Raw genomic sequence first — 19572 nt, 5'->3', positions numbered from 1 at the left:
GAGGCCGTTTAGTGTGAAAGGTAAGCATTTAAGAATCATGACTCCCACCATCCTGCTCCTTTTATAGCCAGTGCTGCTGAAACATCACGGAGGGGGGAAACTACAGGAAGCGTTTGTTTAATGAGCTTTGTATCTCTCAAATGACGCCTTGTTCTCTGGGAGCTCCACGGTATTTCCCCGCCTCTCTGCTGCTGTTGTTGAGACTGAGGCTGGGTTGAACAGATGGATCAGCTGACATGCAGAAGCATCCTGAGCGATGACAGATGGAGAGACGTGTTCAATTGCTGCCCTGTTTAGTTTCCTGCCACTCGCATCCGGATAAATTAGGAGTTGAGAGACGAACTCCTCCACACACGGAGAGTAACTGCTCTGCAGCAGCGTGAGCAATAGGATGATATTGATTTGCCTTTGATGTTTCATGGAGTTTCTCTGAGATGTGATGGGGGGGGGGGGGGGTCAACTAGATAAAAGCAAGTGAATCCTGCTTAATGAACCTGACATTAATAGCACTGACCAGGATTCCTAGAAAGTGGAAGAGTGCTCTTACCAACCCAATTACTGCCATTGTGGGGCAAGGCATGACGAGAAAAGAAGCAGGCTGAGAGATGCTGGAAATGCCACCAAGCTGGACTGGAAAAAGTAGTGTGAGCACACTACCCCACCACCAAATCCATAAACCCTCCCTCCCCAACAAGCCCACACAAGGAGTGGTATTTTTAGCGCATCACTCTATCTCTGAGATGGAGCTCGTAACTCCCTCTCTGCAGGCTGGGGCTGCTGGGCCTCTTTTATTTTAATCCAGACTGGAGAGAGATGAAGAGAGAGAGTGTGAGAGAGAGAGAGAGAGAGAGAGAGAGAGAGAGAGAGAGAGAGACAGACAGAGACAGAGAGAGAGAGAGAGAGAGAGAGAGAGAGCGGTGTGAGTCATCCAGAGCTACCTTTGTGTCACTGTGGCTCTGTTCCTCCTCACCATTTTTCCCTCATCTATCTATCTATCATGGTACACATCATCATCATCTTAAAAATCTCCATATCCTCTGTGTTTTATTAATTTCTGTCATATTTAATCCAATCTAAAAGTGAAAGGCAGACTAATAAGTAATCTTGGCATCTGATTTGTCATACAGATTGCTCTGCACAAAGATGGCTGGCTGACTATCGCCCTAGAATGATGGATAATTACTGATATAATGTGGTGCAAAAACAAATGCAGGGCGGGCAGGCATGCAGCAGAGTGAGGAAGCATACAAGGTTGATTTGAACGTGCAGTGAAATGGTCCATTTAGCTTAATGCTCTGAGCTGGCCTGTAATGCATTCACAGCATGGCTGAACAAAAGCGGGTGCACCGAAGAGTCGTTCCCTTCATTTGTTTTGCTGTGTTGTCCTTCATTTTGAACCCCGTGGCAGTGCTAATCAAGGGATTTAAAAAGTAATGCAGTCAGAAGGGAGATGGTACAAGACCTGCATGCTACTCTTGACTTCAGCTGACACAAGCTTGCTCCTCTTAAATTTTTTTCGGGGGAGCGTTAGCTGAGTTACTGGCATAATAACTAGGTCGTAAAGCATTAATTAACTGTTTAAGACTGGTTTGGGGCTTTTACAGGAATGCAACAGAGTTGCTAAGTCTACTGAAACAGTTTTAAACCCTTCCTCCCTGCACACACTCACATACACACTGGTTTTTCAGACCCGGGTAAACCTGCTAATAAAAGTTGGATTGATCCCATTGTGGCGTGCAGTGGAATTCCCTCTCTGTTTTCCTGGCGGGACACCTTTTTATATCACAAACGTGGGTGGGAAGAAGTGACCAGTGTCTTCAAAACAGCACCAGACTGAAGCATCATTGGTTTATAAAGAATCCATGGCCGCTGTTCAAGGGGCAGCATGGCTCAGAGGTGGAGAGGCCGTCTAGTAACCCAAGGGTTGCTGGCTCGATCCTCACCTCCCCTGGTGACCATGTCCAAGTATCCTTGAGCAAGATACTGAGGCCCTAACTGCTCCAGACCCACACATATTTATTGTGCCGGTGCCAACAAATATTGAAAAATTATTAGCTTCCTGAAAGCAGAATTCAAGGCAACGTTGTTGTGATAGATACTGTACACAGTTCCCTAATGAAGAGGCCACCGAGTGTTTATTCTAAAATGATGAATAATATCCCTTTTGCAAACTCAAAAGCTTCATTACATCCCCGGAGATAAAATAGAACAATTAGCATAACTGTACCGCACTTATAGTAATAAGCGGTAATCAGGGGAATCGCATTTGAAAAGGAACAATAAGAAAGATCATCCTAGATAGCAGTACGATATCATTAGTGGGAAAACAGCAGGATTAGCTGAGTGCATGCATCTGTCCTGATACTGCCTTCGCCTTGCAGCAGAGCCCAGTGAATGCGACATGCTTGTCGGATGAGTCAGTCCATCCGTTGTATGTGTTCTTATGTCAGTCACTGCCTTTGCAACCCTTAAAGCCTTCTCTCTCTCTCTCTCTCTCTCTCTCTCAACATCATAATTTTAGACTTTAAAAATGTCCCACAATTCAAATGCGTCCCTCCGTTTTGACGTCACATCACCTCATGTCAGTGGTCACATGTCGCTGTCCACCCACCTCTGTTTTAAGGCATCTGGAAATGTTGCTGCAGAGACAGTAAATAACAACAAGACCAGGTCAAAATCCTGAATATGTCTGAGTTGGTTTGTGTTAAATATTTTTTAAAAAAATGTAAAAAAAATAAATAAATGAATGATAAAAATGTTTAAAAAAAAGAGCCCAGTTTGTTACAGGGGTGGTGAATGTTATTTTCTAAATATTGAATGCTCTTTAGTTATTTCTTGTAGTTTTCCAAGTAATATTTGTTGTTAAAGCGCAATCATCACTGGACATCGATGAGTTTTGGATGTACATTTTGCTGGTTTGATTGTTAAGACACTAGAGGATCAACACTGAGACGTTACCTGGACATCTGTGAATTGAAGTTTAGTCAGTTTTGATTGAATAATGTAAATTTCATCTGCACTCACTTTGTTGGAGAAGGGGGGATGCTTTCCCCACCAGGTAATAAACACAGCTGCCACATAAATGCATCCACTCTTCTCAGCGGGTGACTTGCCTCGGCCAAGCTGGCTACTTTGCTACTGATGTCAGCTCCGGGCTACATCTGCTAAAATGAATGCAGCTGAATAATTTAATCATTCAGCTTTTCCAGACTCCCCAAATGTTATCAGACCAAATGGATCAAATTCCGATAGCGAAGTGCCATTTATCCACTGTGATACAAATGAAACCGTATCAAAATAGTAAGCTAACAACAGAGCCTAGTTGTTGGTCATGATGGTGACTGCCAGAAGATGGAGACAATTAAAGGAAGAGGCTGCGCTTCAGCTTTAAATACACAAGCTCAGTCAAGAATCATGTCAAAAGATGTTCAACTGGTGACCGTGAATGAACATTGTTAAGCAGCAATGTGAGAGAACATGTCAAGAAATCTTAAGGTAACATTCATTATAAACACAACCGCAGGCGGCCCTGATTTTGAAGTTCCTTGAAGCACACAGTACTGTAAATACTACGGGTTTTCACGTTAGAAACCTTGAACAAGAACGTCCGTGACCACCAGCCGAATGTCTTTATGTTCATAATGTTCTATAAGGAGAAACAACCTTGACATGCACTTGCTCAGAATCACACCCTGAAGTAGAATACATGCATAACAAATCCCTGGAGAGAGACAGTGTGCCTGTGTGTGTGTGTGTCTGTATGTGTGTGTGTGTGTGTGTGTGTGTGTGTAGCTTGTCTGAAAAAAATGATCACGACCGCCATGAGAAACAACCGAAAGGCGTTTTACAGTACTTCAGCCAGCACATCTGCTTCAGCATTACAACTGTATATTACAGCATCATTATTTAAAGAAGTACCACAGACTGCAGTTGTTGTCACTGTTCCGTAGTGCTTATAAAATCCTTAAATTTATTATTTGCTGTAATACCACCAGTTCTTCCTCCTTTTTTCTGCTACATTCCAGTACAACGAAGAGCCAGCGTGTATTTTTTTCATGTACAAGAAAGTTGCACTGTAAGTTGGGCAGTTACTCTGTAAAACTGGAAGTGTTTTATACATTTTTTGCAGACATGTTTCGTTTTTAATGGTGCAGATTCCTGCTGGCTTTAGATATGAATGCTAAGGCGTTCTATTCTTGCTTCCTTTGCCTGTCTTCTCCATTTTTCTCTCTCTTTCATTGACCACGGAAGAAATCGTATGTTTGTGCTCTCCAGTGGAACAGACACAGGAGCTCAGTGACAGATCTATATCTATCTATGTATCTATCTATCTATCTATCTATCTAACTATCTATCCACCCATCTATCTCAATAGAGCATCCAGAGGACCCTGGAAACCAAGCGCTCTCTAACCGATGGCTAAATGATGGAGGGAGAAGCTGCGATTGGGTAATGAGGCCTGAGCTTTGTGGTAGGAAATGTAGTCAGAGTCTGGCAGACACTTCTAAAACGTCAGAGACGGAGAGTATGGGCTGTGAGAATCAGCAGTATGTCTAAACAGAATGGATGTCTCTCACTCTGCATGTCCCCAGACATTCTCACAAAAGCATTCGCACAAACACATGCTAACACACAAGCGATCAGCCACAATAGCTTTGCCAGTGTGTCTCTCTGTCTGCTCCGGAGCAACACCAGCGACGCGCGCGCGCGCACACACACACACACACACACACACACACACCCGTGCATGTGCACTGAGGTTTTTGATCACTTTTCTACTCGCAGCAACAGATGGTCCTGCGCACAATACAGAAAGAGCAGGGAAGTCACAAGTTTGGGAATTTATGACGATCCCGAGTGGTTTAGAGCTCCGTGACGGCACGACGTGCTGACAAATCTTTATCATCATGATTAACACGTCTTTAGGAGATGTGCCATGCCCTGCAGGGCGCACAACGAGGACATTACACATACTCACATGTCTTTCACATTATCTCACTCCCTGCCTTCTCATATGCATGCAAACACACAAGCACACACTGATGCACAACCAAATGTTCCTACACAAGCTCTGTCTATCACGCAGAAGCAGACACACTCAATATCTGCTCTATACATATTGAAACACAGAATGGAAACTGAAATAAAGCTCAATAAAACACTGGGAGCTGAGGCTGGTTTGGTTAATCTCATTACACTGAGAGCCTGAGGCTTCTCTCTCCCTATTTATAGCACCCTGAGAGAGAGAAAGGCCGGCCTTCATCTTCACAAAATCACTGGCTTACGCAACTGCAGCCGTGAGTGGCAAGGGAGACGACCAATCACAGGCAGGTCCTGCATCAAATTTGATGTGACAAAGTACACAATTGCTTGTGATCTGTGAAGACAACCAACCTCATTCTCCATTCTCCAGACACATGCCCCCCGTTTGCTACATTTACTTTCTGTTCCGCGATGCTTTTCTAATCTTCACACCTTCTCACTGGTGTCAGCTTCCCTCGTCCCACCTGCCTCACGCCAACAAATAAGCTCAGGGGTTGTCTTCTATTAAAGAGGGCAGCATCTATGTGAAGAACACACTGTTCTTCTTCCGCTGTTGCAATTAAAAGGCGTAAACCAAGATGCTTTTGAGGTGCGGCCGAGAGGAGTTAAGAAAGAACATGCGAATAGAGCAAGATCTCCATCAACACGAGACAGAAATGCTGCAAATTCCTTTTTTTTTTTTTTTTTTAAATTTTAGTGAACACGATATTAAAACTAGAAAGCTCCACCAAAGAGACCACGTCATGCCAAAATGAACTTTGTTCCCAACTGCCAAAAAAAGGTTGATCAAAGCATAAAAATGTAGAAACATATTACTTTTCTCTCTAATTAAAATACGCTGTCATTTTTTCAAAATATAAACCATAACATTGGATATATATATATACATATATATATATATATATATATATATATATGTATATATATAAACTTTCACTACTCTGAGCTCTCATCACCACTGTATGCTGCTACAGACGACACTCCTGATATCAGATTTGTTTTTTCCATTTCCTGATTTTATGGTTTATACAGTACACGCACTTGCCGATTTATTAGATGAAACAACAGTCCTCCATACACAAGGATGATATCCCTGTCGAATACAAGCGTCCCCACTATTTTTTTTATCCATTCTTTATATTATGAGTAACACTACTTCAATGCAAAAGCAAACGCCCAGCTGTTGCACTACGCTACATGAGTCCTATCAAGGTGTACCTAATAAATTGGCGGCCGGGTGTAAATGAGGAGAGGTGCTGTTCTTCTTGGATGCCTTGAAAGTGAATAACATCAGCAAACCTTTCAAGTTCTTCCAAGAACAAATTAGCAACAACGCAGAAGAAACTCAGGGGAGAAACGACTCCGTTCTGATCTTCTGTAAGGGGGAACCTCTCTCACACACACACACACACACACACACACACACACACACACACACACACACACACACACACACACACACACACACGTACCTACAAATATCCCCCTTGGTACACACTCACATACACAATCAGACAGAGAAAGATTGAGAAAAAAAAGGAGTTTTGTTAACTGATTTTCTTTTGTTGGGGTCCAAAACATCTCTAAGGTTAAATCAGCATCATTACGCATCCTGTCCAGTCACACTGATATGGACGGTGCTGCATATTCCTGCTGAGGCCCGTGGGAAAAAAAAAACCACGCAATTGTTTAAAAAAATAAATAAATCACCTCGGATAACACACATATCTCAAACCGAGAACATCAAATGAGAATACCGTTCTCGACCCCCGGGCCACGCTTCTCTCTCTTCCTCTCTCTCTCTCTCTCTCTCTCTCTCCGCCCTCCGACAGCCTGAATGTCGAGTGTTAAAAGTGTGAACGTGACCTACACGAAATGGCAAGACAACTGACGCTACACACATCAATCCCGTCAGCGGCAGCAGCAGTGAATCATTTTCCAGCTGAGGTGACCATTATTGGCCTGTATACCACACCTTCAGTCAAATTCTCAAGTGCTCCCACCAGCCATATTGCAGCAGCAGCAGCAGCAGCAGTTTTTATATTTTCCTCACACAAATCTATGGCACCTGTTTTATTTCAGTGGGTCATCCTGTTTCGGCGAGAATGAAAGTGATTTCTCCTCGACTTCAACAGGAGGCTACAAGCGTAATGCGCTCCTAACACAAGCCTCAGCTGGCATCAGCAGCACCATCCAGTAAAAAATACAACATGGTACACACACGTGCTCTTACAGACAAGGTGTGGGGGGAGGGGGGGCGGCACACACCAGTTGTGGAGCGCTGCTGTGGACCAAGATGAAGCTGGAGGGAATGTGGTCACACTTAAATGAACAAAGTCTCAACTTTCAGCTAGGCACCCAACAAACATTATACAGGGGACTAGACCCAGGTGTGTTCAACCAAGAGGGGGCGTGTCCTCAAGAAGTGCAATTAACACGCCGAAGGCAGAGCTGGTCGGTAATGAGGGCCGTTTAAGATCACCGTTTAAAGGCACAGGACATGTTGAGCAACAGCATAGACGATGAAGCAGACGGAAATAAAGAGGAGGGTTTGTTTTTTCCCCGTGTTGAGATTAATGAAAAAAGGTGGAGATTAGAGTCATAATGTGGAGATTAAGGTGGGATTGAAGAGACTGAACAGGTGGAAATATCAAAACTGAAGTTGAAATGTATTGACTCAAAAGGTCACTGGCGATAGAGGGACACCCTCCATCCATTCATCCAACCACCCATTCTCTAGTTTTTGAACTGGAATTTTTGAGAAATTCAAGTTGAAACATCATTTAATGAAAATTAGTCGAAATCTCAAAACTTAAATGTTGAGACTGAGGTCAAATTCTGGGATTAAGTTTAAATATTGAGGATTAAACTGAACTCAACTACCAGTCAGCTCGTGTGGTTGATTAGAACGAGCCGCTGGTGTCTTATTTTTTAAAGAGATGTACGTTTCTCAACTCAGCTCGACTCCACTTAATTTATAAAGCGCCTTAAAACAACCACAGCTGACACAAAGTGCTGTGCATGAATAATTGTTAAAAACATGAAAACAACAAGACATAGAACAACAAAAGAACAGTAACACAGACGCAACTTCTCATGCTGGTTCAAAAGCCAGGGAATCAAAGTTGGTTTTATGATTGGTTTTAAAAACGGACAGTGAGGAGGCACGCCTAACAACCAGAGGCAGGTGGTTCCAAAGTTCAGGCTCAGCAATAGAGAAGCCTCTGTCCCCCCTTAGCTTTCGCTTCCAAGTTTGAGTTTTGTCTCTTTTGTTTTTGTTTTTGTTTTTTTTTAGTATGTGGACTTGAAGGTGTCAGATTCTACAGCAGAGTGACTGGAGAGAAGGGGCTGATCGACCCTCAGCTGTGCGTTAAGGGCGGGAGGAGCATTACCTCCAGGATCATTGTTGTGAGAATTGTTGGAAACTCTCCTGAAGAAGGTCCAGAGGGCTGGAAACATATCACAATAAATGGTGGTGGTGGGGGAGAGCAGCATGTGCAGGATCTTCTTTTCTCAAAACAATCAGGATGGAAATATACCCGAAACTCTAAAGAGATGAGGGTTCCACCTGGCAATATAATGAACGGCGGATTTTCATTTTTTGTTTCGCTTTCCAAATTAGCAGGACATGAAATATTTAATGACTCAATTAGCATGTGCTGTTATTGTTTTGATTGCAATGGAATATGATTTGCTGCTGTTTGCAGCGTTTTTGCAATTAAGCTCACACAAGGAGGTGAGTCAGAGCAGTTATGGGCAAAACAAAATCATTTCTAGCTGTATTTGTGTCGGTGCTTGGATTAATGTTTATAGGCAGCAGGTATGATTATTTTGTGGACAGAATGCAAACAATGAAGTGAACAAAGATTGCTTGGACAGGAGCAAACAGCAGAGTTCAGAAGTTTGTCACTATTAGTGCCGTCTGTCCTCTGACCGGGACTGACACTCCAGTGGAGCTGACACGCTGCCAGTAATTTTGGGCAAGAATACCACTGAGGAGCGTGAGGTCTGGAAGCGATATCTCAGATGAGACGTTGGCATCAGCAGGCTGCACCAGGCGGTTGAACGAGCATGCAGTCTTTATCCGAGTGTGGCCGTGACAAGCCTGGTCTCCAGGTGCGCCCCTTCATCCTTTTCAGCTGTGATTTGTAGTGAGCTCTGATTTGAACGAAGCACTCGGCGCATTCCCTCCTCACATTAGTCTGACACGGCGCTCGGCTCGACAGGTGTATGCTATTTGTTCTCTCTGCTCCATCGTGTTTGTGTGTGTGTGTGTGTGTGTGTGTGTGTGTGTGTGTGTGTGTGTGTGTGTGTGTGTGTAAGGTGTTGACACACGTGCTTGACACAGTGACTGTCTGTCTCAGTCAGTCAGGCAGCAGCCCTAAGCTCCGTGCCTGGGCCCGTCCCCTCAGTGGCGTCACTGTGCACCAGAGCTGGAGAGTCAGGGAGGCCTACGCTGCCTGCTGGGACCATCCACAAACGCAACACTCTGGCCCACAGCTTGGAAGAAGGTTTACTGACCACCTCTTATTCTCCGATAAAGTTTGCTGCTCCTTTTCTCCTGACTCTCACAGATCAATGATATTTATTTCCATTTGAGTTGACTTTTTGTCCCTTGTGGTACCTTCCGGTTTGAACACCTTCTATGGATCAACTGATACTGTCTTTTTTAAAAATTTGATTATGAGTATAGATTTTATAGATTAGATACTTGTAGCCAATATTTACTTGCAAGAAATCTTGAAATTTCAGCGCCAAAAATTTAAAGCCCAGTTCAGGACTGCCTTTCAACTAGCATGTGGTGGATGGAAAGTTGCTCTATATGTGATTATATGAATAAATGAACAATTCTACCTTTCAAAAGTGCACGAAGTGTACACTTTGAACATACTGAAGAATAAACATGTTCATAAAATGATTCTTCAGACATACCTGTTATGACTGAACATGAGGATATCTTACATTTCCAGAAGGTTTTTATTGAAGTGAGAGAAAAATAAAGCAAATCGAAATTTTACGGACTGCGTTCAGAACAAAGTTTAAACGTTTTTTTTTCTTCTTCTGAGAAAAATATGTTGATAAGAGTAATGTGAAAAATGAAGATCTCTAATTATTACTATATGAATCTCAGTTTGGTTTCAGAGGTTCAGGTTTTTGGGGTGTTTTTCTATGGCGCTGATAAAGTGATGGTTTCAGCCTGAGCGAGCGACAGCGGTCCTTGTCTCACAATCCCACTTTGTTCCTCAAGAGGCGACAGTGAGCGACTGTAGCAGGGAGGAACCTCCAGCCATCCAGACCCCCCCCCCCCCCCCCCATTTCCTCGTCTCATACTCTATGTAGAGAGATTTCTCTTTCATCAAATGTATAATTTGTTTGGTGATTTTTATCTTCGACGCATTATCAGCAGTCTGTCTTATCTCGTAAAACCACTTTACTGTGTTTTAAAGGTGGACTCGAAACCGTAGCCCATCGATTGCAGTGAGGGCACAAACCAACCCTGATCCAAGACTTTACATTTTCCAGTGATAAAATTCTGGATCAATTAGCTACACTTCTGCAAGCACATGTATGAATCTGCTGCTTCGTGAAAGCCCCTCAATAAATGCACCAAACCGTTAAAGAAGCTCCTCGTTCCTTACCACAGGGGCGGACACCACAACTTCCATGATATTTGCTGCCTCCTTTTGGTTTGCGGTGACAAATGTAGAGAATTAGCTTGTCGAAATCAGCTGCAAGTTGTAGTTTTAACAACCTGAGCTGACACAGTTTACGTAAAGGGACTCACACCAACATATTTGCAGTAATCTTGATATGTTTTTTCGTTGTGTTCCTTACTGGAGGCGAAGCCCTAGCAGCCGCAGCTTGAATCATTTGTGCAACCTTGAGTGATAATAGATTGTACTGATTTATTTATATATATTTTTGCACCTTTGCTACTCTCGATACGATCAATTGTATTCCTAATGTAGATGGTATCCAGATCCATCGCACCAGACGCGTGTGCTGAAGGCATCTGCTGCGTCTGTGATTTCCAAGAACCAGCTGGAGCATGAGGAATGAAAAACTACACCATGAGATGAAGCGCCGCACACTGTTAGTGGCAGGCCGCCCATTCCTTCAGTGGGGATATGAAGGTTTGGGAATCAGATATGGCTTTGGGGGGGTGGCGGAGACTCGGCAAGAAGCTAATGATCTCAGCGGACAAGAAAGGGAGAGAAGGAGGGAGTGATAGATTTATGATAAGGACGCTGGGTGCTGTAAGCAAGAGGAGGAAACATCCGTCCACACACAATGGAGAGACAAAGCAGAGAACAGAAGTAAAAGATGGAATCAATACTCCCCATTTACGCCGCAGTGAAATGAAGCACTGAGCAGGTCAAGGATGAAAAGGAAGACATGTAGCAATCAAAGACCTGGACAAAAGCGTGAATCAGATCATGAAGACAGACAGCCGGAGGTTTATCACAAAGCAGAACAAACTGTTGAATTATAAACTGGCAGAATGTTCCATCTAATTGACATGAACATTATATTAAAAAAGGGAGCATGAAAGATGTGTTGCTATTAAAAAACAAACAAACAATGAAACCCTCCAAGCAAATGGGGAGGAATCTGTGGGGAACAGGTGGACTTTGTTGTGCGGCTTGAATTTTTGATGCCGTGGCTCACTTTTATTTCCTCTTGCTGGGATTTTTGCCCAGCCACACTTGTCAGAGTACTAAAAAAACAAATGACTAGTGTATCGCCACTTTAAGAGGATTCAGTGTGAAATTAATTACAATGCAAAGATGCCAAGGTGTTTTTTTTCCAGTGGAAGCACACCGGCTAAGCTAAAAAGTGGTTACCAGTGGACTGCGTATGTGAGCAGCTTTTGTGAGACGAAGCGATGAGCCCAGAACAAACACAAGGAGGGACCTTGGATGCGAGCTGTACACATCCCCTGCAAGCAAACAACCTGTTTAGTGTCACTGCTAAAAGATCTCTGAGGGGTTTTACCTGGGGTCTCTAGGATCTGCTGGAGCATCGTTCCAGCACATGAAATGCCTCCAGACACTAATTAGAGCAGAGAGTAGCGAGAAAGCACAATGTATTCACAGAAGAGTGCAATCTGTAGCTTAAACAGATGGTTCCACTACACAAATTAGATAAGAGCCGCGTTACTTAGCGCTATTAGAGCACGTCGCTGGGATGGTTCCCGAATACATGAGACTTTTTGTTTGTGGAGTTTAAAAATGTTCAACGTACGATCAACAACAAATTTGCAGCTGTTGTTGTAATTAATTGGAGCTGTACCTCATTATGGGCTAAATTATTATGGCAGCTGGCCAGTCAGGCAGGCACATGAGCAGCTAGAGTTTACAAATCAGTCCCGCATCCCAGCCGGGGGAGAAACGGAGTAAAGAATCCATGAAGTGTGTGTGTCTGTGTGTCTGTGTGTGTACGTGTGTGTGTGTGTGTGAGAGAGAGAGAGAGAGAGAGAGAGAGAGAGAGATTGAGCGAGGACATGCACAGCTTAGAATTCTTTTCGCAGAACTGAGATTAAACTATCAGCAGACTTGCAGAGGTGCATTATTATTCACTTTAAACACACAAGTCATATCCAGCGAGATCTGCAACACGCTGACGAATTACACTGTTAAGCCCATCAAGTGCCTGCGAGCTTTGCCTTTTTGGGTAAATGAAATCTATTCTACAAGTGCACAAAACAGGTAACCATAGCAACAGAATTGCAGGAAGAGTTGTTACTTGTTCAGTGTCAGTCATTCATTTTCATGTTGGAACTTCCCAGAGCGCATTGGGCATGGGACCTGATGACTGATACGCTCATATTAGCATACTCTGACAAAAGCACTGACAAGACGGTCGAACAAAAGACACTGGGGGCGGGAAGAGGAGGCAGACGAACACTCTTGGGGGGGGGGCTGATTGCCACTAAGACTGCCATTTTGTGGGATACATCATCGAGACAGAAATAGACAAGTGAAAACAGTTGCAGACAATGATTCTTCAAACAATCATATGAAACACCCAGAATCCCTCTTGTGTAACATTCACGCCAAGGCTGTTGGAGTATCAGTTACAGTAACAGGGTTCAATCTGTTCTCCTCTCAGTCTCGCCTGAAACTGTTTCGGCAGCGGCAGCTCTTGGGAAGATTGATCCTCCAAGACCTTCAGCTGAGGGTCCCGACCACCTCTTCAGTGATTGAACGCTCGATTGTCTCAAGACCATAAGGTCATCGGCTGGATCGATCGGGACTGAACCAATTTAAGACCAATTACTTTTTTTCACTCTGCAACACCAGCCACTTCGTCTTCGTTAAGCGAAACCGGCGTGATCTCCATTATTAATGTCATTATTAATGGGATTTTCGCTCAGAAGTGTTTTTACAGATACTTCTATAATGGATCCTGGATCACACGTCATGTCTGGTTTTAGTTTTCAGCTCTTGTGCATTTTAACCCTCAAAACAATTTTAAAACGTGAAAACATTCATGCGGTTTCACTCATTTATCTGTTTCAACTCTCCTAAACCGCACCTTGGAGATTTACTCCTTTGGTGTTGAAATGTGGCATCTTCAATATGTCTTTGCAGCCGCATTGTAAGATTTCATGACGCCACGTTCTTGCCATGTTCACCAATGTTCTTTAGACTTTTCTCGTAGATACAAACAAAATCTACCAGCGGTTTATTGCACAAGCGACTGGACATCACGAAAACTCGGTTGCTAACCGGTGGGCTGTTCCCTGCTCTTTATTTTGAAGACAGTTTTAATTAAAATACAGAATCACAATTGTGCTTCATCATCGTGGTTATCCACAGCCCTCATACTTGGATTAAATGCAAGAATGCATGGAGATTATAATCTGCTGCAAACAACAGCTGGGACACCGTCCACAGCCGGGGCAATTTTTTTTTTCCCATTCCACGGGAATTTACACTGCTAAATGATATTCCCGAGTTCCAGAGTTCCTTAAGTTCTTTTTGAATAGAGCTCCTCTACAACTGTGCCAGATGCCTGACCTTGTACGGTGTTTTGAGGGCATCAGTTATGCAAATTTACTATTATCATGAATCATCGAGGTCAACAGTGAATACCGCCTTGCTAAAGGAAGTGAAAATCCCACTCATACTCTCCGTAGAAGAGAAGATGATCAGCCAACATGTTGTAACCATTCAGGGTCGACCCACCGCGAAACGGACAGGTTGTGAAAAAAAAAAAAATTTTTATTTGCAATCTCACGGAGAATTAAAACTCTACTCACAACCTTAAAGTGTATCAGATTGGTGAGCGCGCTGTTGTCATGGAAATTGAATCAGTCGTCGTCAGCCATATTTTTATTTGGCGAGTTAACCGCCGTGGCTTTAGAGAAATCCGGCTGCAGGAACAAGACTTCCTTTACTGATGAGAAACGTTTGAGCTGATATATCATTTGTGGTGCATCATGGGGTGGGTAGTTCTTTAACTCTCAGTATGATTATGTACACGGTCTTGTTTGTCATGTTTTTAGGCCGAGTGAAATGTTTTTTGGTCACAGTTCATCTGTTGGTGAGTCGTCTTGGTCCCTGGCGAGAAACTCCTCGAGAAAGAATTATGCTGACAATTTAATGGAGGAAATTAATGGGATTTTTTTTCTCCTCTGAAGGTGGGCAGTCAGCCTTGAGCTCTGTTCACATGCACGGAGAACACTTAGGTTCTGTGTTCACACAACTTATCTTTGCTGATACATTTGATTCTCGTTCAGCTTCTCCTCTCGTGAAAGAAGAAAATTAAGATGAGATGAATATTCCCGAATGAAGCTGCATATAAGAGAATACAGCAGTCGTGAGAGCCTCCCATACTCGCTCAACCTAAACATAGCGCTGCAGGATTGATGTTTACAAAGCCTGATAAGTCAAGCGAGGAGACATCAGCTTCGAGCATCCGTTATTTAGATATAAGCAAAGTAGCTGAATATACGAATGAAAATCATATCAACACAACGGAAATCCCTCCGGCCTCCCACTGATATGAAAACAGATAAAACAAGGCATATTGCACTCCATACAGGCTACAGGTCAGACACTAACCCGTGCACAGCCCACTCATAAATGCCTACACACACACACACACACACACACACACACACACACACACACACAAAACCCATGACACACAACATTCATCTACCAGCCTCCATTCCTCCTTCCAGAGCAGTGTGTAACACAAACACCCACACAGTGTACACATCACCTCACAGATGTGTGCTCATGAACACACACGCAGAAAAACACACACACACACACAAACACATACACACACACAGACACACACACAAACACAAATAGTTGGAGCCAGCTTGATGCACTCTCAGAACTGAGCTTGTAGGAATCGAATTCTCTCTCTCTCCTTCCCTCTCTCTCTCTCTCTCTCTCTCTCTCTCTCTCTCTCTCTCTCCCTCTATCTATCTTCCATGGTTTGCCGCCCACAGAAGGAGAAGGGCAGGCAGAGTCAGATCCAGTGCACTAAAAACTGGACTGCCCTGGAGTGTGTCCTAGGGACTAAAGTACAAATCAACCTTTCCTCCAGTCAGCTGAAGTTGGCCCTTCTCATGGGTGTGTGTGTGTGTGTGTGTGTGTGTGTGTGTGTGTGTGTGTGTGTGTGTGTGTGTGTGTGTGTGTGTGTGTGTGTGTGTGTGAGACCAGGCAGGCCATCCATGACATTAAAAATAAACAAACAAATAATAAAAGGAGATAAAAAAAAACAAGTAGCTGCTTCACTCTCAGAGATGTGCTACTAGCCTAATAATCCCCTTCTTGAGGAAGGAACACTTTTGGGTTTCCAGCGTGACTGGGAGAGAGAGTGGGGGTCGGTGATAAAGACACATGAGTCACACATAAACAAGTTGTTTACCTGAAGAACGTTGGGTTAAAAACAAAACAACAACAAAAAAGCAACTCCTCAATCTCCCCAAAGTGCAGATGAAAATTCCAGTAAACAACCGTGCTGCATTCACATAATCTTGTTAAAAGGATAAATGGAGCGACTGTTGTGTGAGAACAAAGTAATCAAAATTGTATCCTTCCTTGACTCACTTAATGAAATGCCTTTAATCTAATCTGTTTAATTAACATGCATCATGTAATTTGATTTCCGTGCTGGTGGAGCTCGTTGAAGTATCATATAACTCTGCAGTGTTTGTCTCCACTGTCGGCCGGAGTGCCCTCGGTGATGCAGCCATTTTTTTTTTTTTTCACTGTCATATCTGATCAAAGGGAAGCGTCTGCCAATTAACTGCTGTCTGAAACCATCTGTGGGACGGTCTGGTGACACACGTCCAGCTATGGCTGCTCTTTATAACTTCTATTTATAGCTGAAAGCAGATTCCCTTTGCAGCCACACCTATAGTGGGGTCAGAGGTCAGATCCTAGAGACAAAAAAACCAAAACACCCCAGGGTGAATACTTGCAAACTAGAAAGAAGGGAAGGGGGGGCTTAATTTTCTGTCTCATGCACAGTGGGGGGGCCCTAACCTCCTGTAAGCACCCTGATAAAGACCTGGACTGTAATGCGAATGGTGCCACTATCTTAGTCCTGCACGCATGAAAGCACCCACTCGACCTTTGGTACCATTGAAACCACGGTGCCGCTGTTCTCTTATCATGGAACCCAACATGTGGCTCCTCTTTAAAAAAAATAAAAATAAAAAAAGGGTTCCAAGGATCTACAGATGCGGCTCCTGCGTTCCGAGTGGGCGGACTGGTTTCAAACCCATCTGACACAGTCTACCCAAAGACGCATAACGGCGCATCAGCACCGAGAACCCACGCGTCCCGCCGCCTCCCGGTATAAAACGCCTCATATCAGTTAACCCTTCAGGCGCACCGCGTTATTACGCACTCATTAAAATGCACCCCTCCCTCCCTTACCAGTTTACGCATATGCCTTGTGGGCTGACATGGGCTATTATTGGGATGGTTGGAAGGCACACCCCTTTCTCGCCTACCGTTTATGCCCGACACAGTTTCCAATGGATGTGTTTGTGGTCCCGTGGAAGGAAGACGGCCAGGACATTCGAGACTTTTTCAGCCCTGGTCGGTCGCTCGTATCCACGGCGTCCGAGCGCTCCATGTGCCGGTGGTGGTGCCGGTCGGTGTCGGAGTACCCCCGGTGTTTGATTTTGATCGGGGTCCGGGGTTGTCTCCAAAGATGCTGCGGCGGTTTCAGAGTCGCCTGTCCTTCCCGGGGAACCGGGAGCGATAGGGACAGGCTCTTCTTTGAGCATGGTGGTGGTTCCATCATAGTGCAAAAAAACAAAAAAACAAACAAAAAAAACCCCAAAACAACAGCAACAACAAAAAAAACCTAAGAGAGATCCCTTTATTTCCACTTAATGTCTAAATAGTATGGCTGTATTGGTGTGTTTCAAGCATAAAACAAGACGTTTCATGTCCTTCTCCTCCACTTGATCCCTCAGTGTACAAATCAAAGTGACCAAGTCCAGCACAGCCCGGATCTGAAGCCTGTTTTCTGAATAACATCAAAAACTGTCACAGTGGTGATCTGTCAGCCATCCAGAAAATCGTTAATCTCATTGTTTGTTTGTTTTTTTTCCCCCCACTGACGGCCAGTCTTGATTCAAATCCCCGTTCTGCCGTGATCCGCAGCAGTCCCGGGTTTAGATGAACAGACACCGGTCCTGCTGCTGCTTCTCCTGAAGTTTGACGCCTCGTCGCCCATTGCGCACAGCCGGATGACAGTATTTATTTTAGGGAATTTATTGCTTTTTTATCAGCCACTTATGACAGAGACACACAGATCGCCGGCGATCTGGCTTCTGTGCTTGTGCTGTGGTATTATTGCTGGCCGTGTCTCCTTTTTTCCCCTCTTCTTTTTTCCCTGTTTTTAAAATGTTCTCATTTTTTAAATTTTTTCCTCAGTTGAGCTGAAATTTCCAACCAATTTCCCATAAAAGTAGCCAATCTATCACGCTTCATGTAGAGCTATAGGGGATCTCTGCGCGCCCACAGAAGTCTCCGGTAATTCCTCCATGGAGATGTTTGATCCAATAACACAAGAAGATGCTGGACTGGACTCCCTCCTCAATAAACCGTCATGATGATCTGAAGCACAACTGGACATTTCCAAAAACCCACAGGCGCGATCCGCTGTTCTTTGCTGTCCACACTGTCTTTTCCTTTGTCAAACTGCATCATAAAAGGAGAGAAGCTGGTCACCGGTGGTGCTGTTCAGTGTGAGCCGTTAATTTCCCATCCTCATATTTGCTGGAGTTCGACGACAAACAACGCCGCTCTCTCTCTCTGTCTCTCTCTCTCTCTCTCTCTCTCTCTCTCTCTCTCTCTCTGCTGGTAAAGTCTGTCTCTTCGTGGTGGTTGGTTGGGTGGTTGTTCTCCTCTATGATTTGTCAGCACTGGAGGGGTTTGAACCTTATATGCGCTCATCCAGTCTCTGTTGTGCCCCAACTCACTGCGCATTTCCTTGACAGAAAACAAACACAATAAATTGCTCAAATGATGTCAGCCTGGGCAAAAGGCTTATCAGATCATGAATTCCTGCTAAAATGTGTCTGTTCCTTTCTTTCTTTCTTTCTTTCTTTCTTTCTTACCTATTTGTGGAGGAGAATGTTTCCTTCAACAAAACATGCCAGCACCCCCCCCCCCCCCCCCCCAGTGATGCACCCAATCCCTTCCACTCTTCCCAATTCTTTAGCAGGGAACAAAAGTATGAACCATCCTGTTGTTTTGTACAGAAGCCCAGAGCGGCCATGCTTGTTATTGTTGTTGTTGTTGTTTTCCTTCAAGCCATCGTCAGGAGATCGCTAGTTTATGTGCCATCTCGACTATCTTAATTTCAGCCAGTCCTCTCAAGAGGATGAAGCAGATAACTACATGGTGAAAACTATGCATGATCACACTGATGCCATCTAGTGGCCATGGTAATTGTGACCACAAGGAAGCAGGAAGTGACAAAACATAAGAAAATCTGTATACGGAGGTGGAGGGGGCATTGGATGGATAGCTAGGCAGTGTGTGGTGCAAGAGACTCGTGTGAATCGGGGGGGGGGGGGGGGGACTGCTTTGATCGGATGTTTGGAACCTGTACGGTTGCTTGCAGGTAGCAGGTGCAGCAGGAGTCAGCTTTTGTGTCACCTTCATGAATGTTAGCTTATGTCCTCATCATAACTCAGTGTTTTTGTGGCTAAAAATGTGTCCCACTAGAGAATCAAAAGAAAAGGTAGATTTATCCCGATGAACCACTTTGGTTTTCTTGGGATGGTGAGTTTTCTATGTATAGTTACGAAACAATGATTCTCAGACTAATACACGAACTCAGATCAGAATGTTAAAATCATACTTATAGTACTACAACTTGGAACCTCAAATTAAAATCTGCCTGACCTTAATTGAAATGAGTTGGGCAAAAGTTGGTGCTCCTGACGTTGTCTGGATTCACATTTTTGGGTTCATAATTTAAACAAGTTTTTTTTTTAATCTATTTTAAACATTTCAAAGTACTTTTAGGCTAAAA

The 19572-nt window shown here is 43.9% G+C and overlaps 1 protein-coding gene across 2 annotated transcripts in view; it reads right to left on the bottom strand.

The window, feature by feature from the left end:
• The window catches only part of pde4a (phosphodiesterase 4A, cAMP-specific), a 48293-nt gene extending 29918 nt beyond the window's left edge, over window positions 1–18375 (bottom strand). Inside the window, exon 1 of one of the 2 annotated variants that reach the window (XM_086184219.1) lies at window positions 17030–18375. In XM_086184219.1, coding sequence (XP_086040345.1) covers window positions 17030–17325 — 296 coding nt within the window. In that variant the 5' untranslated portion in view covers window positions 17326–18375. The remainder of the gene's footprint in view (window positions 1–17029) is intronic. The other variant, XM_086184218.1, reaches the window with a different exon arrangement.
• Window positions 18376–19572: the final 1197 nt, after the last annotated feature.

This window comes from Aulostomus chinensis, chromosome 18, assembly GCF_037954235.1.
Source record: "Aulostomus chinensis isolate RoL2024-O1b breed Wild chromosome 18, RoL_Achi_v1.0, whole genome shotgun sequence".
Lineage (NCBI taxonomy): Eukaryota > Metazoa > Chordata > Actinopteri > Syngnathiformes > Aulostomidae > Aulostomus > Aulostomus chinensis.
Note: the sequence above shows the minus strand (reverse complement) of the source record. Positions and strands in the feature narration are given on the sequence as shown.